Here is a 25,923-nt window from a genome sequence, read left to right as displayed (position 1 = left end):
GTCTTGCCAATCTTGAACCACTCTGAGTTGTACATTTAGAAAGTTTCATCTGAATGCTAATGAAGCAATGTCTGACAGTCGACATTGATTATAAAACTGTTTACACTGATATGGATGAAGCTTGAATGATTTGTGTAGATTTCTAACATACTAATCATTTACTAAATGGAAAAGATCAAGAAACTGGAGATTGCCTCTAATTTGATATTTGATCCATGCTATGATCTCAATTTGCTTATTTGCCTAAACAAGAACCAACCCTCTCCTTCCTCAACTTCCACGTCGAGGGGGACATCCCCCTTGTGTGAGGCACCTAGAGATAACACTGAACTCACGACTCTAACTACTCTGTTTCAAGCACCTTAACAAAGCTGTACTCTATCACATGTAATATAGCTGTACTCTGACAAACTTGTGAGACACCGAATAAAGGAGAATTGTTTTCACTCTCCAGTTATTTTCAATTCTTTCAATGCATAGCCTTGATACAAGTCCAATAGTATTGTTACTTACTGCTATGTTACTGGGCAAAGTTAAGATGAATTTATCAGGTACAATGTTGAAAATGATTCCTTTTAAAGGAGTAGAATTGTTTAGGAATATAATGATACTGAAGACCAATTATGAAAAATATAATATTTTGACAGAAATTCGCCAAATATAAATCAATAAACATCATCAAGAAAAGAGTTCCTTCCATGTGACACCTAACTTTTTGACCAAAAAAATAATGTTGCATTGCATAGCAATACTCACAGTTTGAAAAGCAGTGTTGAACTGCCCTTGTTGAATCATTTGTACTAGTTGCATCTGTAACTGCTGTGTATCAATATGTGAAGGAACTGGTGTGGCAGCTGATGATCGTGTGATGGCGCTAACAATGCTAGACTCTACAACAGCCTGATGATCCTTCATAGCATGGTTGACTTCATCTTTGACAATGTCTCTCACTTTGTTAACCAGCACACTTTGTAGACTGGAACCAAACAACATTAAGAACGCTCATGAAAACCATTTAAATGTCTGTAAACTAGATGAGCAGTATCACAGAAACAAAATCAATCTTACAAAATTTCCAGGAAGTTTTGTTTGATGTTGTAAAAAACAAGCTAGTTCAGCTAAATGTATCATGATCTGTCATCAGCTATTTCATGGGCACTTTTACAGAATGAAAGTAGCAGGCATTGACTTGTTCTTGAATTGTCTTTGTATTGTAGTCTGATCAACCTCCTGAAAAGAAGATAGTTACCCAAAGTTCATAATTCATTGCATTTATGATGCATTCTATTCTATTATTGAATTTGATATGAGAGATGACTGCAATATCAATCTGACTCTTGTAATGAAAACACTCCTGTGATGAGCTCTTGCTTGAAAAAAAAAATTGTCTTTATGAATTCTGAAAAACCACAATCAAGTAAGTTGCTTGTAAGTTGTTGTGCAACAATTACGTACATATTTAATATTTTCATTGATTTGAAAGAAGCACTGAAAGAACAGCAAAATGTATGTACAAATTACATCATATGCTGCAACCTATAGAGTATCATCGTTGAGTGTGTTTTGATATCACTGGATACAGAGTCATCACCGTAGTGTATGTTTTGATGTCATTGGATGCGGAGTCAAACTACACTGATAGGCACTTAAATACCTTCAATATAACTGGACATATTTGATTTAAGTAATAATGTACCCACTCCAAGCCCTGGAAGGTCAAAGGCAAACTCTGCATGACATAATGTACAATGTTCATTTATGTACGAGTTGGTTGAGTCCATTATGGGCCAGGCAGAGGTACATTATTGCCATTATTTTATAGTTTGGGCGATGTGAATTTATAGATAAAGAAAACATCCGGGGCCACACTGCTGGATAATAAGATGCATCGTTATTATTAGTAATAATGTGGTGGGGGGGGGAATGATGTCACAAAATTAACTGGTATTGACACATCTTCGCTAGCCAAGGCCTGCTGTTCGGGCAGCTGGATGCTTCCCGAAATCAGGCCTTGGCCGATCGAGCCCACAGATCATGGTTTTTTAAGCGCAACCACACGACTGTACGAGACATGTAACTAGCCAATCAGCGATCGCTGTCATTGTTTACATTTCATTTCTAATTCTTCCTGTACACATTCAAAGCGAGAGTGTAAATTTGTAACACTGTCTTGCAGCTTAGCTAAAGTATTTACTTTTGCGAAACATGGTTTACAAATGTACCAACATGATCGTCAAGTCCTCCGCAAACTCCGTTTAGAATGCCAAGTAAGTGACTTGGAAACGTTGATGTGAAGATGGTTCGTCGATCTATGTTGCAGTTGCACACTTTGCTGCACTTTGCTGGCACCATCTCGGATTTCTCTGTTTATGTAACGCATGCTGTGATTGGTCTGCCTGATTTTCAAGTTCTATCAGATTTCATTCGCACAGTATATCAGTGTGATCCTGCACGGCGTAGTTAGTGGAAGACTCCTGTCTGGCTAACGAGCCGTGCGAGCGGACGATGATATTGACAAAGCTATGGTCTAGTTACAAATACTAGCACTTGATTCCTATTATATAATACAGGTGTATTATGGAAACATTTCTTTACCTGTCCATAGATTTCTGCAACTGGTTGTCTAACTCTGCTTGCATGCTGCTGACAACACTATTTCTAATCTGTGTTGAGCTGGCTTGGAAAGAATCAACCATACTCTGTAGTTTATCAAGAAGAGGATCTCTGCCTTCTTGAATCTGTTGTCTTCGTTTTTCTAGATGATTATCCAGTTGCTGCATGTCTGGAGAGAAAAACAAATCATATTATGGACATGATAATAATAATAATAATTCATCTTGATAATAGTCATTTTTCAAATATGCTAAGATCTATTCTTTATGAAATTACAAATTTTTCTTATACGAACTACAATTTGCATCTTGCAGGTAGAATTTTGATGAAAATGGATCAAACAGTTTATGAAGATGCCATAATAATTATTTTCTCCATGATCCATTTGTGTTATTTAGTCAGTCCAATGCTTCACTGGCACTTTGTTTTTAAAATATCAAAATTAACCTGACTGCAATTAAACTATTTTCCATTTTGAGTGGTTAGATGTAACCAAACAATGTTCAGTAAAGCAATACGAAAACAACAAACTCTGTAATACGCTGTAATACGATTGTGTTTTGATTGAAAAGTTTGTAGTTACAAAGACAGCAGACTACAATAACATTAACTATATGGTGTTTAGTTTAAGTAGGTCTTCACATTGTGAAATCAAACTGAAGAAAGGAGGTAATAGCTTATGGTAGCTTGATGATAAAATGTTTTGATTAGTTGTACTTACATTCTTGTGTACCACTTTGAAAAGTCTCATTAATTTGTTGAAACATAGACTGGCAAGCTTTATCAAATGCTGGTACCACTGAACTCTGAAAAGTATCTTTGAAAGTTGATTGCATTGCGTTCTGTACTGTGTTAGCTGCTGCTTGACCAATGGCTTCTGTCGTTGACTGCATCCAATGAAAGGAAAGCAAAAACCTTATTACAAGGACGTCTTGACAGACCAATGTTACATGAATGTCTTGACAGACCAGTGTAAAGCAACTTGACAAATTTTGTCAACTTTATTCATAATTGCTAGACACTGTAAGAGTAAGATAAAACTGTAAAAATGATGTCAGGTACTGTCATAAAAGTGAAATTCAATTTACAGTACACATCAACACAAATTTCTGAAAGAGTGTACCTTTTTCACAAGGAAGGGGCCAAAGAGACTAAGTCAGCCGTAGATCATAAACAAGACAAATACATGAAAAATTGACAGCCATACAATTGACTGACCGTCATTTTTATCACATACTGTTTTTTAAATTCACTGGAAATCTCTGACTTGGCATGAAGAGTATGGTTGATGTTTTCATTTTGGTTTAGCACTTGTTTGTAGATGCTCTAACATACTGTGAACTGAATTACCATACAGTCTTATTTTTGTGCATGGGGAAATCAGGATGAGTAGACGCAGCATAATGTTTGTTCAAGACAGTTAGTGTCTTTGTATGAGCAATGTATGCAAACACAAAGATTCCATGGAGAACAAATAAAATATGCCATTGATTGGCTTGCATAAAATATGCTATCAATATGCCACTGATTGGCTGGCATGAAATATGCCACTGATTGGCTGGCATGAAATATGCCACTGATTGGCTGGCATAAAATATGCTATCAATTGGCTGGCATGAAATATGCCACTGATTGGCTGGCATGAAATATGCCACTGATTGGCTGGCATGAAATATGCCATTGATTGGCTGGCATGAAATATGCCACTGATTGGCTGGCATAAAATATGCCACTGATTGGCTGGCATGAAATATGCCACTGATTGGCAGGCATAAAATATGCTATCAATTGGCTGGCATGAAATATGCCACTGATTGGCTGGCATGAAATATGCCACTGATTGGCTGGCATGAAATATGCCACTGATTGGCTGGCATGAAATATGCCACTGATTGGCTGGCATAAAATATGCCACTGATTGGCTGGCCTAAAATATGCTATCAATTGGCAGGCATGAAATATGCCATGATTGGCTGGGCTGGCCTAAAATATGCTATCAATTGGCAGGCATGAAATATGCCACTGATTGGCTGGCATGAAATATGCCACTGATTGGCTGGCATAAAATATGCCACAGATTGGCTGGCATGAAATATGCCACTGATTGGCTGGCGTGAAATATGCCACTGATTGGCTGGCATAAAATATGCTATCAATTGGCAGGCATGAAATATGCCACTGATTGGCAGGCATAAAATATGCTATCAATTGGCAGGCATGAAATATGCCACTGATTGGCTGGCATGAAATATGCCACTGATTGGCTGGCATAAAATATGCCACTGATTGGCTGGCATGAAATATGCCACTGATTGGCTGGCATGAAATATGCCACTGATTGGCTGGCATAAATATGCTATCAATTGGCAGGCATGAAATATGCCACTGATTGGCTTGCATAAAATATGCTATCAATTGGCAGGCATGAAATATGCCATTGATTGGCTGGCATGAAATATGCCACTAATTGGCTGGCATGAAATATGCCACTGATTGGCTGGCATAAAATATGCTATCAATTGGCAGGCATGAAATATGCCACTGATTGGCTGGGCTGGCATAAAATATGCTATCAATTGGCAGGCATGAAATATGCCACTGATTGGCTGGCATGAAATATGCCACTGATTGGCTGGCATAAAATATGCCACTGATTGGCTGGCATGAAATATGCCACTGATTGGCTGGCATGAAATATGCCACTGATTGGCTGGCGTAAAATATGCTATCAATTGGCAGGCATGAAATATGCCACTGATTGGCAGGCATAAAATATGCTATCAATTGGCAGGCATGAAATATGCCACTGATTGGCTGGCATGAAATATGCCACTGATTGGCTGGCATAAAATATGCCACTGATTGGCTGGCATGAAATATGCCACTGATTGGCTGGCATGAAATATGCCACTGATTGGCTGGCATAAAATATGCTATCAATTGGCAGGCATGAAATATGCCACTGATTGGCTGGGCTGGCCTAAAATATGCTATCAATTGGCAGGCATGAAATATGCCACTGATTGGCTGGCATGAAATATGCCACTGATTGGCTGGCATAAAATATGCCACAGATTGGCTGGCATGAAATATGCCACTGATTGGCTGGCGTGAAATATGCCACTGATTGGCTGGCATAAAATATGCTATCACTTGGCAGGCATGAAATATGCCACTGATTGGCTTGCATAAAATATGCTATCAATTGGCAGGCATGAAATATGCCATTGATTGGCTGGCATGAAATATGCCACTAATTGGCTGGCATGAAATATGCCACTGATTGGCTGGCATAAAATATGCTATCAATTGGCAGGCATGAAATATGCCACTGATTGGCTGGGCTGGCATAAAATATGCTATCAATTGGCAGGCATGAAATATGCCACTGATTGGCTGGCATGAAATATGCACTGATTGGCTGGCATAAGATATGCCACTGATTGGCTGGCATGAAATATGCCACTGATAGGCTGGCATGAAATATGCCACTGATTGGCTGGCGTAAAATATGCTATCAATTGGCAGGCATGAAATATGCCACTGATTGGCAGGCATAAAATATGCTATCAATTGGCAGGCATGAAATATGCCACTGATTGGCTGGCATGAAATATGCCACTGATTGGCTGGCATGAAATATGCCACTGATTGGCTGGCATGAAATATGCCACTGATTGGCTGGCATAAAATATGCTATCAATTGGCAGGCATGAAATATGCCACTGATTGGCTTGCATAAAATATGCTATCAATTGGCAGGCATGAAATATGCCATTGATTGGCTGGCATGAAATATGCCACTGATTGGCTGGCATGAAATATGCCACTGATTGGCTGGCATGAAATATGCCATTAATTGGCAGGCATATGAAATATGCCACTGATTGGCTGGCATGAAATATGCCATTGATTGGCAGGCATGAAATATGCCACTGATTGGCTGGCATAAAATATGCCACTGATTGGCTGGCATGAAATATGCCATTAATTGGCAGGCATATGAAATATGCCACTGATTGGCTGGCATGAAATATGCCATTGATTGGCAGGCATGAAATATGCCACTGATTGGCTGGCATAAAATATGCCATTGATTGGCTTGCATGAAATATGCCACTGATTGGCTGGCATAAAATACGCCATTATTGGCAGGTAATCTGGTACCTTGGAAATTGAAAGCAGTACGCAAAAGGTCAATTAACTCATAAAACAAAGTGTTCATGCATGCGTCTATCTCATTGTGAGCCAATGAATTTAACACCAATTTTTTATGACACGTGTAGGTTTCGCCTATACTGTCTATTGTGTTTATATATGCAATTAGACAAGTCACCAGATTGTATCAAACAAAAGTTGGAGTGTAGTCAAAACCCATACTTTCATCAAATGTTAGACTAGTGTGCTTCAAATTGAATACACAATGTTTTACCACTACTATGAAAATTATATAATATTAAGCAGATAAATTGAGTGTGGATTCTACAAAATCACCAGTTGTGTGCCAGTGTTCATCAAGCTCAAACACTGATTACTTGAAAACACAGCCATTCTACAAGTCGTCATGGCAAAGTTTCAGTAGCTGAAGAAATCTGATGATTCAGTTGCTTCATGTCCCGATTTGATTTCTTCTCTATTGCAGTGCCATGCAGTATAGTAGACCAGGTCAACAAAAACATTGACAAGTGTTATCAGTTTGAACAACCAAATGATTCTAAGATGCAAAAGTGAAGATGCTATCAGCTGTACTGCCCTGAGATTCAGAGTGAAACTGGTAGATATGAAACTGGTAGATATGAAACAGGTAGATATGAAACAGGTAGATATGAAACTGGTAGATATGAAACTGGTAGATATGAAACAGGTGGGGGAAGAAACTGGTAGATATGAAACAGGTAGATAATGAAACTGGTAGATATGAAAATGGAAATGGTGTTATAAATGCAGCATGTCACAGCTCAAAACAACTAAAAGAAGAATATATGGAAAAGATCAACATAGCAGTCACTGAACATCACATTCCGAACAATCTCATTTTCAATTGGCATCTGACCAGTGCCTCTATCCCGTCCAGTAGCTGGACAATGGGTATGCGTGGGAGCAAGCAAGTGCAGATTACAGGCCTTGACAATACAGACAGATAACTGTAATACTGGGTGTTTGCTTGGTGGTCAAGTTCTACTGCCTCAGCTCCTGTACAAAGGGAAGACAGATCAATGTCATCTCTGCTACAAGTCTTCAGCAGACTGGAACATGTTCCACTTGATAAATCACTGATCAAACACTAAATCATGCATCACTAAGCAGACAAGGTCATCATCACATTTATCACAATGAACTTCGCTGGCCGAACAAAAAACCCTCGACATCTTTAAGGCACACCAATCAGAAAGCCTCATCAGACACTGCACAAGAAGAACAAGAATACAGTGTTTGTACCGGCTTGTTGTACAGACCAGCTAAAACCACTCTATCTTGCTGTCAACAAACTGTTCAAGGACGTTTTCAAAAGCAGTTTCCAATCATGGTACACAGACAAAGTACAGGAGTAGCTAAGATGTGATGTATGTGTTTCTGGTTTCTGAGGGTGGACTTGTGTTTATTGGAACTCAAGCCAGTGAATGCTAGGTGGTTGGTCAATGTGGTAGATTCTCTCAGCATCCATCTTGAGCTGTGTTAATGTGATTATTGAGATGCTGGCATTACTGATCATTACTGAATTGGGAATTCACAATAAAAAGTTGTAATTTAAAGTAAGAACTTGTTGCAATTGTTTCATTTTGTTACCTTTGAGATTGTCTTTCTATGCATTTATACATGTAGTCATAAGTATATACTAGTAGTCAACATATCAATAAAAGATGAAGGAAAGGATACTCAAAACTTATACAGATGAGAAATGTAACATGATTCAATTGTACAATATGAACAAGAACTTAAACAAAGAGGTGTCAAGTCTCTGTAAGAATGTGCTGCACATACTACTTTGTTGCATTGCATGTGATAACGTCCATGTTATGTAGAGTACTTTAAATTATGCTGTATGGGGGCACATATCAATTTGCAGTTTTAAAATTGCACTTACAATTGGGCTTGAAATTGTTAGAAATAAAACTGAGTGAATAATTTCAAGATTCACAGTATCTTGAGCATTCACAATTTCAACTTGACAAGAAGCCTAATGGTAGTTTCCAAAAGATTTTTAATTTTTCCTTTTTTTCTAAAAAGCAGCTACTGAAAGGAAGAAAGTCTCCACTGGCACAATCAAATGTGTATAAATTATGGATGACTATAATTTGCATAAATCAACTGAAAAGACCCTAAAGTAGTTGTGCATACACAACAATTGTCAACATTTCTTGGTGTATGTATCATGTGCTAATTTTCTGTAATTTTGTAAAATGTGCTTACATCCAGAAGTCAAACAGCTTGTACAAATGCTAGACGGTAAATTGAAAGCAGTATATTTATAAGCTTACCCTGGCTCTGACCAATTTGCCAATGTTTTCCTTCATGAGTGAATCAGTTGCAGTCAATTTCTGAGCCACAGATTGATGAAGTTGCTCTTTGAGAGGTTCCACTACTCTATTCACAGCTGAAATTACAATACAAAGTTAAACTGACTCACACTGTAACCATGTTTAATTGTTTGACTGACTTACATTACAGCAAAGTCTAAAGTTAAACTGACTCACACTACAGCAAAGTCTACGCTTAAAGGTCTGGTGAAATGGTCCCGCTCTTGTGACTGAAAATCTTCCAGGGGGTCAATACTATTACACTCGCAACAGAATTGCAACCTAAAAGTACACGCAAGTGTTAATTTTTTTATATTTCTATGCGCGGCTTTCATGGGGTCATTTTTCAACACTTAGGTCACGCCCACAGCTGGGATCATGGTTGGCCAACTGTGACATCACAAGGTGTTCATTTACATCGAATAGCGGTCCCGCGCCGCCTTATCTCTGCTTGGTATCGGCTAACAAAACAGCCAGTGTTCATGCTGCCCATTCGCCACGTTCGCCAATGTGAATTGAAACCGAAGTGGCGAAAAAAATCGATCCCAATTCGCCACAGTGGCGAAACTGATTTTTGTTTGAAAATATTGCAAAATAAAGTACCAACTTTGTTGACCTGCGCTTCTCTCTCGGCGATTCGCATTCTTTCCGTTGTACGTATTTGCAATCGAGCCAAGTCTCGCGAGAGATTTGACGTCATTTAGTCTAGTGTACAGCCTGCATAAATGGCTCTCGCGAGAATTGAAACTTGGACACACACAATCGAGCCGTCACGATAAATTTGACGTCATTTTGTCTAGTATACAGCAGGCATAGGAATGTTCTCTCGCGAGAATTGAAACTTTTGCTATACATAGCAGACATACGCATTTCAATTGAGGCCACAAGGTTCGGTGTTGCAGTTGATTTACATTTCGGTCTAGATGTTCTGTGTTGTGCATTTTAATCACGGTCTTAAACATTCCATGTTGTGGTCGATTTGCTTCACGATCCTCGTGGTCTAGTATTCCCCATTTTCTTCAATTTAATCACCGTCCCAACGACGCGTTCCGTGTTGCTGTTGATTTGTATCATGAAGGACTCTACTCCATGATTTGTATCACGATCTCTACGTTCCATGTTGTTGTTCGTTTTAATGGTAGTCTCAACGTTCAGTGTTGCTGTTCATGCAGCTGATTTGCATCGCGGTCCAAACCTTCCGTGTTGCAGTGCATTTTAATCATGGTCCCATTAACGTTTTATGTTACTGTCGATTTGCATTGCGGTCCCGAGGTTCCGTGTTGTAGACTAGTGCATTTTAATGGCAGTCACAACGTTCAGTGTTTAGTGTTCATGCAGTTGATTTGCACTGCGGTCCCAACCTTCTGCATAGCAAGTAGCGAGGTAGGCTCAGCCGAGGGACCGTGGCCGATCGTACGAACCAGAAGAGACAAGCACATTATGGTTCAAACACTCAACACTTGACGGGAACTTGAAAAAGTTTACAGTTGAGCTGTTCACGTTCTTAAGGACACTGCCCTGATCATGTAAGCGGAAACCCTAGAAGTTACCCCCCGTGGGGAGCTTATGGAGGTGTGAAATACTTTACTTCCTGTTATGAGATACGGCGTCGGTCAAACTTCAGAAAGCCGAATAAATTCGACTGGAGAGGCTCGGGGGACACGCCCACATTGCATTTTTCTTTTGCCATATTTCATAATCACGCGCACTAAACGAAAAAAAGGAATGAATGTAACTGTTTTATAGACCATCAACTGTATTTCTGTGATTTTGCAACATGGACATTTCACCAGACCTTTAAACTGACTCACACTGCAGCAAAATCTACACTTAAACTGACACACACTGCGGCAAAGTCTACACTTAAACTGACTCAAACTACAGCAAAGTCTAAAGTTAAACTGACTCACACTACAGCAAAGTCTACACTTAAACTGACTCACACTACAGCAAAGTCTACACTTAAACTGACTCACACTACAGCAAAGTCTATACTTAAACTGACTCACACTACAGCAAAGTCTACACTTAAACTGACTCACACTACAGCAAAGTCTACAGTTAAACTGACTTACACTACAGCAAAGTCTACACTTAAACTGACTCACACTACAGCATTTTTCTTTTGCCATATTTCATAATCACGCGCACTAAACGAAAAAAAGGAATGAATGTAACTGTTTTATAGACCATCAACTGTATTTCTGTGATTTTGCAACATGGACGTTTCACCAGACCTTTAAACTGACTCACACTACAGCAAAGTCTACAGTTAAACTGACTCACACTACAGCAAAGTCTACAGTTAAACTGACTCACACTACAGCAAAGTCTACAGTTAAACTGACTCACACTACAGCAAAGTCTACACTTAAACTGACTCACACTACAGCAAAGTCTACAGTTAAACTGACTCACACTACAGCAAAGTCTACACTTAAACTGACTCACACTACAGCAAAGTCTACACTTAAACTGACTCACACTACAGCAAAGTCTACACTTAAACTGACTCACACTACAGCAAAGTCTACACTTAACCTGTTCACCCCCAATTCCCTGTAAACAGGTCCACACTCACCATTGATAACAATGGGTTTGGGAGAAACCATGGCGGTGAAAGGGTTAAACTGACTCACACTACAGCAAAGTCTACAGTTAAACTGACTCACACTACAGCAAAGTCTACACTTAAACTGACTCACACTACAGCAAAGTCTACAGTTAAACTGACTCACACTACAGCAAAGTCTACACTTAAACTGACTCACACTACAGCAAAGTCTACACTTAAACTGACTCACACTACAGCAAAGTCTACACTTAAACTGACTCACACTACTAAGTCTACTGCAGTTCACAGATTACAAGCATTGTGTACAATTAATGTTTACTGGTACATCACAGTGTTTCTTCTTCCATATCAAATCATGACAAAGCTTTGACTAACCTGGAACTACTGAATTCTTCATTTCAACTTTGACCGTCTTTTCCAGTTTCTGAGTGATGGTAGTACTTAATGTCTGTGACACAGTCTCTAAAAGTTTTTCTTGTTTCTGTTTGTCCATTGTCTGTTTCTCTGACAAAGCCATGTCAAGTCTGTGTCCTGAGGAGAGATCTTGGTCAAGGTCAATATCTAAGAGGTTATGAATTGAGAACATCCACAAAGATGTACAAAATATGACAAATAAGAGTCACTTTTGACTTATTTTTGAGTTGTTCCCATTTTGAATCAAATTCTATAAGTTCATATGTCACCCATTTCAGACATTTAACAACACATTTATTTGACTAAAACTGTACTAGAGACCAAGACAGAACTGGATTTTAACCCTACCATAATCCTACCAGACAGAATCACTTCCTTTATGCAAAGTTGGTAAAAAGCCATATTAAGTTAAATCTGTACATATTTTCTTTTTAGGCATTTATAAATCATATTTACTGAACCTAAATATGAACTTAGTAGGAAAAGGGTAAAAGTAGTAAAAGCTCAGTAAATGTAAATATGCACCTAACACAATAGCATCTGAGTAATTATCTTAAATTACACATCAACTTTCTTCCGGCTCTAAAATTATGAACACAACATGCATATTAAGGATTGAAAGGTATGAAAGGAAGGCTGCTCCACATATCAAATGTATAAACATTACTGATATGATGTTTTGGTTTTGGTTGCTCATCATGGCTTGTTTGGAAACACTCATAAGATTTTATCAGTGAAGATTTTGTTGAACACTTGGAAACACACATAAGATTTTATCAGTGAAGACTTTGTTGAACACTTGGAAACACACATAAGATTTTATCAGTGAAGACTTTGTTGAACACTTGGAAACACACATAAGATTTTATCAGTGAAGACTTTGTTGAACACTTGGAAACACACATAAGATTTTATCAGTGAAGACTTTGTTGAACACTTGGAAACACACATAAGATTTTATCAGTGAAGATTTTGTTGAACACTTGGAAACACACATATGATTTTATCAGTGAAGATTTTGTTGAACACTTGGAAACACACATAAGATTTTATCAGTGAAGACTTTGTTGAACACTTGGAAACACACATAAGATTTTATCAGTGAAGATTTTGTTGAACACTTGGAAACACACATAAGATTTTATCAGTGAAGACTTTGTTGAACACTTGGAAACACACATAAGATTTTATCAGTGAAGACTTTGTTGAACACTTGGAAACACACATAAGATTTTATCAGTGAAGATTTTGTTGAACACTTGGAAACACACATAAGATTTTATCAGTGAAGACTTTGTTGAACACTTGGAAACACACATAAGATTTTATCAGTGAAGATTTTGTTGAACACTTGGAAACACACATAAGATTTTATCAGTGAAGACTTTGTTGAACACTTGGAAACACACATAAGATTTTATCAGTGAAGACTTTGTTGAACACTTGGAAACACACATAAGATTTTATCAGTGAAGACTTTGTTGAACACTTGGAAACACACATAAGATTTTATCAGTGAAGACTTTGTTGAACACTTGGAAACACACATAAGATTTTATCAGTGAAGACTTTGTTGAACACTTGGAAACACACATAAGATTTTATCAGTGAAGACTTTGTTGAACACTTGGAAACACACATATGATTTTATCAGTGAAGATTTTGTTGAACACTTGGAAACACACATATGATTTTATCAGTGAAGATTTTGTTGAACACTTGGAAACACTCATAAGATTTTATCAGTGAAGACTTTGTTGAACACTTGGAAACACACATAAGATTTTATCAGTGAAGATTTTGTTGAACACTTGGAAACACTCATAAGATTTTATCAGTGAAGACTTTGTTGAACACTTGGAAACACACATATGATTTTATCAGTGAAGACTTTGTTGAACACTTGGAAACACACATAAGATTTTATCAGTGAAGACTTTGTTGAACACTTGGAAACACACATAAGATTTTATCAGTGAAGACTTTGTTGAACACTTGGAAACACACATAAGATTTTATCAGTGAAGACTTTGTTGAACACTTGGAAACACACATAAGATTTTATCAGTGAAGACTTTGTTGAACACTTGGAAACACACATAAGATTTTATCAGTGAAGATTTTGTTGAACACAGCTGTTGCAAGAAGAAAGACTAGATATGCGATAATGTAAAGGGAAACAAATATCATTGTTTGGCTCAATTTTTATTTTGGACAAGTTTCCTTTAAACAGGTTTTACAACATCTTTATTATGTTAACTTTGATGTTAGCAGACACTGTAAGAAGGATACTTTCTTCCTGTGATTGCTGAGCCATAGCAGTGTCTATTTTACTTCCCATTCTTCGTTCTAGACTGTCCATCTTGCTCTTCATTGTCTGTACCAGTGAATTGTTGAGTTGATGTTTCTGAATATCTTGTCGTAGTTGTTTGATTTCTTGTTGTTGTGACTGTATCATTGACATCAGCTGCTTCAACCCAACAGTAACCTGGTAGACAAATTTACACAAATAAGATCATTGTAAATTACACAAATTTTCAATACAAAAGTGAAATGCTATGGATGCATCTGTGTTGGTGACATCTACTATGAATTGTCAAGACATTGTTCAATGATGATATACATTTACACAATGATCTCAAAAAAAGCCCTCAGGCCTTAGAATGAAATCAAAGTTCACCATTATTTAAACTAATCTACCTCGGCAGCTCTTTCATCTTCCATAATCTTCTTTGGTCTTGGTGATCCTCTGGCTCTTCTTTCTCTTCTCATTTCTTTCTTGTGAATTTTGTCTTTACCAGGAACACTTGAACTTGAAGATATTGATGCCACTTCTGCAGACTCATGGTCACTAGGTGTGATTTCAAGACAAGAAAATTAGTTTTGTAAAGGCTTTTAGTTTAAACATGGAAGTACAAGCATGAAAGTGGGTGTAGTGTCATTGTGTTCTCACATCCATGGTTTAGTCAACTAAATGAATGCACTGTTTTCCAACATATCTTGTTTCAAACACTTTTATTTTGTCAAACAAAATGAAAAGAAACACCATCATGCAAGGACATTGTTGTTTTGATCGTAAGTAAACTTCAAAAGATGGTATCTTACATTTTGTTTCTATATGATCTAAAATAGTATGTATCTTTGAATATGATATACATTAGCATTGACTTGACCTAAGTTACCACAACATACCTGGGTTCACTTTTAGGTTCTTGTTCTGCCATAACTTTTTGTAGGAGCTGTTGTGTGTCAATAACAGGCTGGGAAACTTCAATGTCTGGCTGATTTGATATACTGCTTGCTTGACCAGCACTTCCCTTATCATCTTGATCCTGAAGATGAACTGGTGTTACCCTTGCCTCAGAGCTGCAATAGAATCAGATATCATGTTTCTGTTAAAATTGGTCTGTCCAGGATATTTCGGTGATGAACATATGAAAATTTGTTTACCGGTATCAGATTAGTTGCAAATGGAAGACATGTCTTAGGGATGCAAAATTAAGTACATCACTATGTGATACAATATTAAGATAGTATCACCTTGAAAGCGAAAAGCTTAAACTTTTGCTCAAAATTTCCAGAGTGAAACTTTCATTATCTTACCAAATCAATAATAAAAATCGGGGATCACTATGCAAAGATTCGAACTAGCGAAACAAATTATCCAAAATTTTGCAATATTTGAAATTCAAGATGGCCGCCATCCTTGTGTTAACCCTTTGAGTGCTGAAGGTTTTCGCATCAAAATTATAGTGCAAAATTTTACCAATTTTGTGAAATGTTCAGCAATTTTTTTGACAACTTTGGACCAAATGAACATCACATTTTATCGGCTTCAGATATTTTTTCAACATTTTAGCAAAAATTAGGAAAAAATTGACTGGTGTATATTTTGATATAGGTGACAAAAATTGACTTTGGCGTGTAAAAGGTTCATACAGGAAAGAAAAAAATTTTGGATTTATGAAAATCTAAGACGGCTAAAATTTTCTTTTGCCAAGAGGTTTAAAATTAGTCCCCATAAGTGGTACAGAAAGGAGTTGTAGAAATTTGAGAGTCTGAATATCTGTCCCTGAGGCGCATTCTACCTTAAGACAATACAGGTATAATACAATGATTATGAAAGATGGATTTTACCAACCAGTGTTTACATGATATGCAACTTATAAGATCAAATTTTAAGATCAAGAATTGAATTGATTAGATACTTTAATACATTACATCAATGGATTTCCAGGCGTAATCGCAAGATTTCTAAAATCAGCATTCTTGCGGAAAAATATTAGAATGACAACTGACAGGTAGATATGAAAATAACTTAAATCAGTGTAAAAAGATGTGTATGCAAAAGTTATCAGTAACAGTATTGTAATAGCTGATCTTGTATCAAAGATGAGAAAACAAACTAGAAATTGATTAGATTGCCTAAAGACACAGGTGAGAAATCCAGTCACAGATCAGACAGCAAACCAGTCATAGATCAGATAGCAAACCAGAGCAAACCAGTCGTAGATCAGATAGCAAACCAGTCATAGATCAGATAGCAAACCAGTCATAGATCAGATAGCAAACCAGTCATAGATCAGATAGCAAACCAGTCATAGATCAGATAGCAAACCAATCATAGATCAGATAGCAAACCAGTCATAGATCAGATAGCAAACCAGTCATAGATCAGATAGCAAACCAGTCATAGATCAGATAGCAAACCAGTCATAGATCAGATAGCAAACCAATCATAGATCAGATAATAAACCAGTCATAGATCAGATAGCAAACCAGTCATGGATCAGATAGCAAACCAGTCATAGATCAGATAGCAAACCAGTAATAGATCAGATAGCAAACCAATCATAGATCAAATAGCAAACCAGTCTTACATCAGATAGCAAACCAGTCATAGATCAGATAGCAAACCAATCATAGATCAGATAGCAAACCAGTCATAGATCAGATAGCAAACCAGTAATAGATCAGATAGCAAACCAGTCATAGATCAGATAGCAAACCAGTCATAGATCAAATAGTAAACCAGTCTTAGATCAGATAGCAAACCAGTCATAGATCAGATAGCAAACCAATCATAGATCAGATAGTAAACCAGTCATAGATCAGATAGCAAACCAGTCATAGATCAGATAGCAAACCAGTCATAGATCAGATAGTAAACCAGTCATAGATCAGATAGTAAACCAGTCATAGATCAGATAGCAAACCAGTCATAGATCAGATAGCAAACCAGTCATAGATCAGATAGTAAACCAGTCATAGATTAGATAGCAAACCAGTCATAGATCAGATAGCAAACCAGTCATAGATCAGATAGCAAACCAGAGCAAACCAGTTGTAGATCAGATAGCAAACCAGTCATAGATCAGATAGCAAACCAGAGCAAACCAGTCGTAGATCAGATAGCAAACCAATCATAGATCAGATAATAAACCAGTCATAGATCAGATAGCAAACCAATCATAGATCAAATAGAAAACCAGTCTTAGATCAGATAGCAAACCAGTCATAGATCAGATAGCAAACCAATCATAGATCAGATAGTAAACCAGTCATAGATCAGATAGTAAACCAGTCATAGATCAGATAGCAAACCAGTCATAGATCAGATAGCAAACCTGTCATAGATCAGATAGCAAACCAGTCATAGATCAGATAGCAAACCAGTCAAGATGAGGTTGCCACACAGTCACGGATGACAGGGTAGAAACCCAACAAGTCATAGATGAGACAGAAATTTGTTTACGTGTGTGATACATGAACACAGACAATACTAAAAGATTTCATTTGACAGTGCATATCTACATGTTACTAACGGGCACCAAAAACATTGTCAACTGAATTACCTTTCTGACAAAGTCTCTTGATAACCACTTCCTCCAGCCTTTGTTTCTTGACTGACAAGGTTATTACTTGCGGTAACACTACTGTCCTGTTCAATTTTCACTGCTTTGTCAATGATCGTGTTGTTTCCTTGATCTTCTAATGATGAGTGTTGTACATCCTCAGTCAATGTCTGTGTGTCATCATCCCCTGGCTCTGGGACAATTTCAATCTCTGGAGATATGTCTTCCCTGGGTGTGCTGTTACCAACTAATTCAATGCTGGAGCTTGAGTCACGTTTTTCCGCCTGATGTGGATCTGTATTAAACTCTGTTGTGGTTTCCATCTGTGGCATTGCCATTTGTTCTTCATGTTCTCCTTCTAGAGCTGACTTTTCAAGAATATCAATGTCAATCTCTTGAGAATGTGAGGTGCTTGCTTCACTTGGGGTAATTGGAGGGAGGGGTAAACTGCTTGGTGTTGCTACATCACTGAGTTCATGCATTCTATGGGTGGATGGTGTCAGGGTCACTGTACTTTCTGAGATGTTATGTGACTCTTCTGTAGAAAGCATATCATCTATAGAGCTGTTGATACCAGACACAGCGGTCAAACTGCTGGTGGAAGACTGGCTTTCTCTCAATATCTGCTGAGGTGACTGTTTTGGCGTAGTGCTGGTGAATGCACCTGGAGGTAGCAGCACTGGTTGGTGGTGTGGTGATCTTGCAGATTCTGAAGTAAATGAACTAGTCATGGAAGTTCCTGGTGTTGGCGTCGGGGCTTGATCATTGTCATCTTCCTCTTCCATTCGATTATCAGCCAAATGTAAATCAGATTGAGAGCCTTCAACATCTGTAGACTGATCAAGATCTGACAGTGGATCCCTTAGACCTAGTGCGAAGAAATGGAACAACGGTTTGTACTTTTCCTTGTAAATTCTCTCAAAAGCTGAAGGAGAAACATGGGGTGCCTTAATCACAAGATTATGCATATTTAGTTTTATCAAAACTTGGCAAAAACATGCCAACATATGCCATTTCATCACTGAGCAGAAACAAAACAACCATGTAGTAACTCTTTCCTAGTCAAGTCATCACACAAATTGAGATGATTCTGAACTCATTTTATCTCCAAGTCTTTTAGGAATCCTATAGATGTATCTTGTAAAGAATCCTACGAGATTTTTTTGATGAGTGATAGTGTTTTCTGTGCCTTTTCAGTATTAAAATCCTTTGCTCATCAGACCAGAAGACACATAAGACAGACCTTTATGTATGCTTAGTATGTCCATGAGAAAATAATAAAAAGAAACAAACTACACGAAACAGGTAGTAGTTCTGAAACGATTGGCCTTCAGTGCTGATATCAACTTACTCTCATAATAATTTTTTTACACATTTTCACACAAGTGTCGAGTTCCTACTAAATTTAGGCCAATGGTATCTGGACTGAAGATGATGGTATGTTTGGGCATACAATCAACAAGGTGAACATATTTTTGTAGTCAATACATTTGCTTTGGTCTATGGAGTGATACATTTATACATAAGTTTGAACAAAGTTGTAAGCTGCACATCAACAAGAGGTGCAGTGCACAGTACTGTGACATGTAGAATCATAACATTGACCTTATCTACTGACTACATCCTTGCCGTACTCTAGTTCAGTTGCAAATTGTGATTTGGCAAGTGTACATTGTATAAGCACATCACAGTCCCTCTATCCACCGGTCTGGAAACGTCTATTGTAAAAGGTGTCAATCACCTAGACCGCACAGCCGAACCACGATACGAGGGCCAGTCACGTGATAATGCGTAGCTTGGGTTTGTCCTGCATGCCACAGTCCCCGATTGTGTGTACGCTTTTCTCGAATTTTTGCTGTTTTTGGCTCTATTAAGTGTTCTCTGCGTCGATCTACGACATGAACACAGAAATTATCATATCCTGAAACCGGTGTGTGTTTTTCGTGATCCTTATCCCATCGTAAGTGATGATAGTGTGCGATAATTTCTGGGGTTGACCGCTGCGAGTGTGTTGACGTACATAGCACAAGCAACGGCTGGAATCACACCGGAAAATTTGTGGTCCCTTTCTCTTGCAATGCTAGTAGTCAGTGTCTCCAAATATGATCTAATTATGTTTTCTGTGTAATATTCTGTGAAATCATGTATGTTAACTGAACAGAACAGGAAAGACAACTGCAGAAATGCATGTAGATTTTAGTTGTGTGGTCGCATATTTTCCCATTCAGCGTCAATATGGCGAACTCTCGATACGTACGCTCGCTCAGGCACAGCTGGAAACACACCGGAAAATTTGTCGTCCCTTTCTCTTGCAATGCTAGTAGTCAGTGCCTCCAAATATAATCTAAATATGTTTCCTGTGTAATATTCTGTGAAATTATGTCTGTTAACTGAGCAGAATAGGAACGACAACTGCTGAGAAATGCACGTAGATTTTATTCGCATATTTTCCCATGTAGCGGCGCGTCAATATGGCGAACTCTCGATACCACTCTCGCGCTCAGGCACAGTAAATACCTTTTACAAAATGCTATCATGTCAACACAATAACAAGTTTGGTAATGAACTACTCAGCTGTCGATGTTAATATTCAGCTGATTTTGCCTGTCTTCTTGATTTTGGGCAATAGTCCATGACACTTGCGAACAGTGCGTGGCCATTTTGTTTTTCGATAGTGATCATAATGCAACCATAATGTGTGGTCCCTTTCAAGCTTTATCTAGAGGGGCAACGTTACCCATTTAATGAAAAAATAAATTGTTTAGTGTTTCTAAAGGGAACAAGTTGTAATGTTTTGTGATATTCTGAAAATAACAACCCACAAACGTCATGTTTTTGAACGATCACATTGTGGCTGTCATAGGATCGTGGGGTAGTGACATCGATATAACGGCCAGTTGAACATTGTCAGTGTCCTTTGTTTAAGGTGTGAATCGTGTGTTTGTTCATATCATGGAGTGTCACAAAGCAACCAGCCACGTTTCAAGACCGGCGGATAGAGGGACTGTGAGCACATGAACAAATGTATATCACAATTTTAAGTGTCAGTTGCTTTCACAGGGCTCTGAATTGCTAAATAGAATTGCTTTTGATAAGAGAATCAATGTTGACAAATAACTGACTACCAAAAGGGCAACATTAGATGGAAAACATACCAATCTCGTCCTGTGATATTGTACTGATAGATGCAGCAATTTGTTCTTGAAGAGACATGACAGAAGACTGAGGCTTGAAACGGACTTGAAGTTCCTGCAAAGCCCTGCATAGGAATGGAACTCGGTAATTTGTAAGACTATTCATTTATCATGACCTGATTCAACATATGCAAAAGTTTTCAATAAAATTTTCAAGAGAGAGAGAGAGAGAGAGAGAGAGAGAGAGAGAGAGAGAGACAGAGAGAGAGAGAGAGAGAGAGAGAGAGAGAGAGAGAGAGAGAGAGAGAGAGACAGACAGACAGACAGACAGACTCAGTCAGATGAAGATACGATCTGAAAAACAGACTTACTTGGTATGCACACAGTACATTTTGATGACAACGCCAATTTGATTAGTACTGCTTGCTAATTCATCTTTCTCTCCAGATCTGCTCACATCAGCTGTAGAGAATGTCAATTCATTGGAAATGATCAACACTTGAATGAAGAAATAACGCCGTATTTGTAATCTAGTACTTGTAGGAAATAAGTCGTTTAAAGCTAACGATACAGCCTAACATACACACATGCACACAAAGAATATCAGGCAAAGTCAATTGTCACTTGATTAAACAGTAGGTAGTACAGCAGTTGCCACTTTACTGTCTGTTATTGCACAAAGACATTGCCTAAACAGAAGATATAACAAATGTCCACATAAAATCCATCGGAAACATGAATGAGGGATACAATTAAATGTCTAATTTTGTTTAAAAACAAAAGTTAAAGGTCACTGAAACATGAAAAGAATGGGGTTATTGTCCAGTGACCAACTCAATGAGTAAATCTTCCTATCCATCACTTGAATATTGGTCAAGTAGGAATATTGTAGAGAGAGAAAGAGGGAGAGGGTTTGTCTGTATGTAGTACAGTGTATAAGTCAAGTTTTCAACAAAAATTGATCCAGCACTGAAGTTGTAAAAACTCTTTGACCTCAATGACACTAATCAGTGCAGCATGAAAACATCGACCAGAGTGCATTTTAAAATTTGCAGCATGAAAATCCTTCCAACGGTTGATTCAGTTCAAAATGCATTAAATCATTTGAATAATATTTTGCAAAGACTGTGTATGTTTAAAACTAGTGTTGGCTTTCTGTTCTCATGCAAAGACTGTGTGTGTTTAAAAACATAGGGCCAAAGTCCCTGAAGCTACTACAGACATGGATACAAAATTAAGTATTTCCTGACTGTATGAAATTATCTCACTAAGGTCATCCTATCCTAGGGACCTGTAAACCAAATATTAAAGCTGTCTGACCAGCGGTTTTGAAAAAACAAGCGACTCAACAGTTGACAGAGCTCTGCTGTGTTATGTAGAGAATAACCTTTTGTGACTCATGTATTGATGAAGAAGGTGGATATCTTTGATAGCTCATTTCAGGATGGCCTGACCAAAAATGGAAAAAAAAAATTCCGTAAAAATACAGATTTGCATATTTCATCACAATTTTAACAAATCTAAGTTGGGTTATCCCTAGGGACCTGTATACCAAATAACATTGTAAGTTCTGTTGAATAAGTTGAGACTGTACGTACTCAGAGAAAGCACACTGAAGAGACAAATTTTTGAAACTGAACAAGTTCAAGGTCATCAAAAGCATTATATGGAATCATGTTACACTTTCATTGCACTGTTTACACAGATTGCATAATTGCTATAAATAGCACATGAGGAATCTTACAGCCCAGCTTTACCATAAAAACCCTATCACTTTGACCACTCTTTTAATTGACCACTCTATTTTTTTTCCTCAAAAAGTAATCTTATTTTATCCTTACCAAGTCAACCATAAATGGAAATTAGAACTTTCTGTATCTCTATTTATTTGACCACCCTATCATGACAAACTATTATGCGCAATTTCTTTTAGATAACATAAATGGTGGTTCAGAATATATCAAAGTTGGGATTCAGGAAAGTTGCCTTTATATGTTTTAATCCTCAATTCACTATGAACTGTCAAAAAAAGTTGAACTTTCTGATAATTCCACACTAAAATTATTTTGGCTTTGATGATTTCCTAATTAATTCAATTATTTAAAATCATATTAATTATTTTTTTCTGGGTGAATTGATAGGGTTTATACAGTACAAGAATTACATACAATGTAAGTCAAACTTTGACCAAAAATGACAAAAAAAATTCCTTAAAAATACACATTTGCATATTTCATCACAATTTGAACAAATCTACGTTGGGTTGTCCCTAGGGACCTGTATACCAAATAACAAAGCTGTCTGACCAGCGGTTATGAAGAAGAAGATTTTTTACCAAAAACGCCTTTTTTGGCATTAATTTGCCTATTTTCACCGATATCAAAAAATTAAAAAAAATTGTTTCTCAAAATCATATTTTTCATCCACACAACAAATATCAAATCAGTAAGTACTGCAGTTCTCAAGATATTTGAGTGGACGGACGCCTCACAAACGGACATACATACATACATACATACATACAGACTGACGACGGACGCCGGACGGATACCCATCCCAATAGCTTCTATAGACTATAGTCTATAGTAGCTAACTAGTGTTGGCTGTCTGTTCTCATGCAAAGCTGTGTGTGTTTAAAACTAGTGTTGGCTGTCTGTTCTCATGCAAAGACTGTGTGTGTTTAAAACTAGTGTTGGCTGTCTGTTCTCATGCATCAATGGATGCCTTACTTTATTTTCTTCACCACCATTCTCTTTATTAAAATTCTTAACTTTCAGTATGACTTGTATTTTTTGTGTTGACATAAAATGAGCAATTTCACTAGCTACAGGTGTTTATTCAGGCAGAGGTCCTCCCAAAACAATAATATATTCCTTAAAATGCTACACTTCACCAACATAACCAACTTGCCAGGACTGGAAAATTAAATAAATATAAGAATTTTCAAACCAGATTTGTGTGAGTGTGATGTGAGATAACCGAGCAGTTTATGTTGAAATATTTTGACTGTACACGGACAAAGTGAAAGCAAATCTTGTGTAAATCTGACTTTGATATTGTTTGTTGACTTTGTCAGACACCTCATCATTGAAACATAAGAGTGAGCACTATCAAACTGCTGTTCTTATCAATAACTTTGTGGTCTAACAGTAAAAATAGTTTGTTGGATTACAAAACTCCTTCCGACTAGTCGGGTGTTCTGGCCAACGCATTTTATTTGAACGGGATTTGCCATGGCAGTTGGTTAGATGCAGTGAGGAGACTATCAATTAATGATAACAGCAAAGAACAGGCAAGGTGGAAACGTCATCATCTCTACATTCAATTTTGATCAAATTGACCCCTGACCTGTGTCATCTTCATCAACATCTGGGTCAGCATCTTCATCTACATCATCTGATAAATGCTTAAATTTCTTTCGGCCTGCATCCAAGACTGCAAAACTCAACATGGGCAAAGTAAGCAAAAATTCTGAGATGGATGAGATGTGTGCATATCCTTTCTCTACATCTTGGAAAACTTCAAGAACATACAGCACCTGTGAAAAATCCATACAAACGTAAGATATCACAATTCCCAAAAACATTGCACTGCTCAAGTTTTACTTCTGCAAAGACTGAAGGTAGCACTGGGAGAAAGGGGAAACTGAAGTATGTACTACGGGTACACTGTATTTGTCAAGCTGTGATATTATGTGTGTTTTGCTTCCACATATTTTACTCAATGCCTCATGACCTGCTATGTACAAAATACCACAGAATGGTCTGAAGGACACAAATTCAATTGGTATGATATATTCATATTATGCGACGACACTATGACCAGGCCTTGAAAAAACACTGTCATAAGGGTGTCTCACTTGTTTTTAATGACATGAATTTGTCAACTCTTGTACCTATCTAATAGTGCATACTCTACTGAATTTATTCATGGGTCATGGAGTCTACACCAGAGGGCGCTGTTTCCTTGGTCTTACCACCATGTCTTTCTACTCATTGCATGTCCCTGAAAATCAGGGACATTTGTCCAGATTAGACCAGGCTATTGTTTTTTGGATTGCGTACATTGACAGACATGATTTATTGTACATCTGAAAATCATGGGCGATGGGCGGGGGCCAAGCTTGTATTACACCTACCAGTATTTCATAGAAAGCAGTTGATACAGAGCTCATTTGCATTCAGTGTAAGATTTATTGAAATTGTCAAACGAGAACACGCCTACATGTAAGTTCAACAACATTGAGAAACTCCGGTAGGTTTAAACACATCCACACAAAATGTACCTACCTATGCACATACAAGCGATTCATTGACAACAGACAGTGCAATAGATCAATAAACGTGTCACATTGAACGGTACACAGTACTGTAGATTTCCCATAATTCATTGCGATTTGTATCCTCGGCGATACCTGAGTGAAGTCTACCATGTCTCCCATGTGTAGACAAATTCACAGACTATTTATCAAAATTTTGAAAACGTACTTTTATGCACACCATTCTTCTCAATTCTCATTTTAAATAATTTGGAAAATTATGCATAATTGAGAGAGGAGATAGCATTTTTGTGAAATTTGCCAGAGATTGTGTCCTCAGCCATACAGAATAATGTGATGGAAAGTAGGGAGACTAGTTGCACCTGTTTTATGAAACAAAAGGATATTGATTTTTTGCAATGGAAGTGACAAAAGAAATTTGCATGCTAAGTTTTCTCAGAGAATGACCTCTTCAGTTCGTCATAACTTGCTGCCTAAAAAGCAAGGCATTTGTAGTACCTACAGAATGTGACTTTTATGGTTGTTTAGTGGTTAT

General features: G+C 37.6%; 1 protein-coding gene across 2 annotated transcripts in view; it reads right to left on the bottom strand.

The window, feature by feature from the left end:
* Positions 1-25,923, bottom strand: part of LOC139148497 (enhancer of mRNA-decapping protein 4-like) — a 68,391-nt gene that overhangs the window by 5,627 nt on the left and 36,841 nt on the right. For both annotated transcript variants that reach the window (XM_070719974.1, XM_070719975.1), the window contains exons 11-22: positions 24,458-24,647; positions 21,481-21,571; positions 21,131-21,234; positions 17,976-18,843; positions 15,313-15,486; positions 14,821-14,971; positions 14,413-14,608; positions 12,082-12,237; positions 9,093-9,208; positions 3,335-3,500; positions 2,596-2,782; positions 757-976 (exon numbers count right to left, since the gene is read on the bottom strand). In XM_070719974.1, the coding sequence (XP_070576075.1) occupies positions 757-976; positions 2,596-2,782; positions 3,335-3,500; positions 9,093-9,208; positions 12,082-12,237; positions 14,413-14,608; positions 14,821-14,971; positions 15,313-15,486; positions 17,976-18,843; positions 21,131-21,234; positions 21,481-21,571; positions 24,458-24,647 (2,619 nt within the window). The remainder of the gene's footprint in view (positions 1-756; positions 977-2,595; positions 2,783-3,334; positions 3,501-9,092; positions 9,209-12,081; positions 12,238-14,412; positions 14,609-14,820; positions 14,972-15,312; positions 15,487-17,975; positions 18,844-21,130; positions 21,235-21,480; positions 21,572-24,457; positions 24,648-25,923) is intronic.

This window comes from Ptychodera flava, chromosome 13 (assembly GCF_041260155.1).
Source record: "Ptychodera flava strain L36383 chromosome 13, AS_Pfla_20210202, whole genome shotgun sequence".
NCBI lineage: Eukaryota > Metazoa > Hemichordata > Enteropneusta > Ptychoderidae > Ptychodera > Ptychodera flava.
This window is presented reverse-complemented; position numbering and strand designations above follow the sequence as displayed.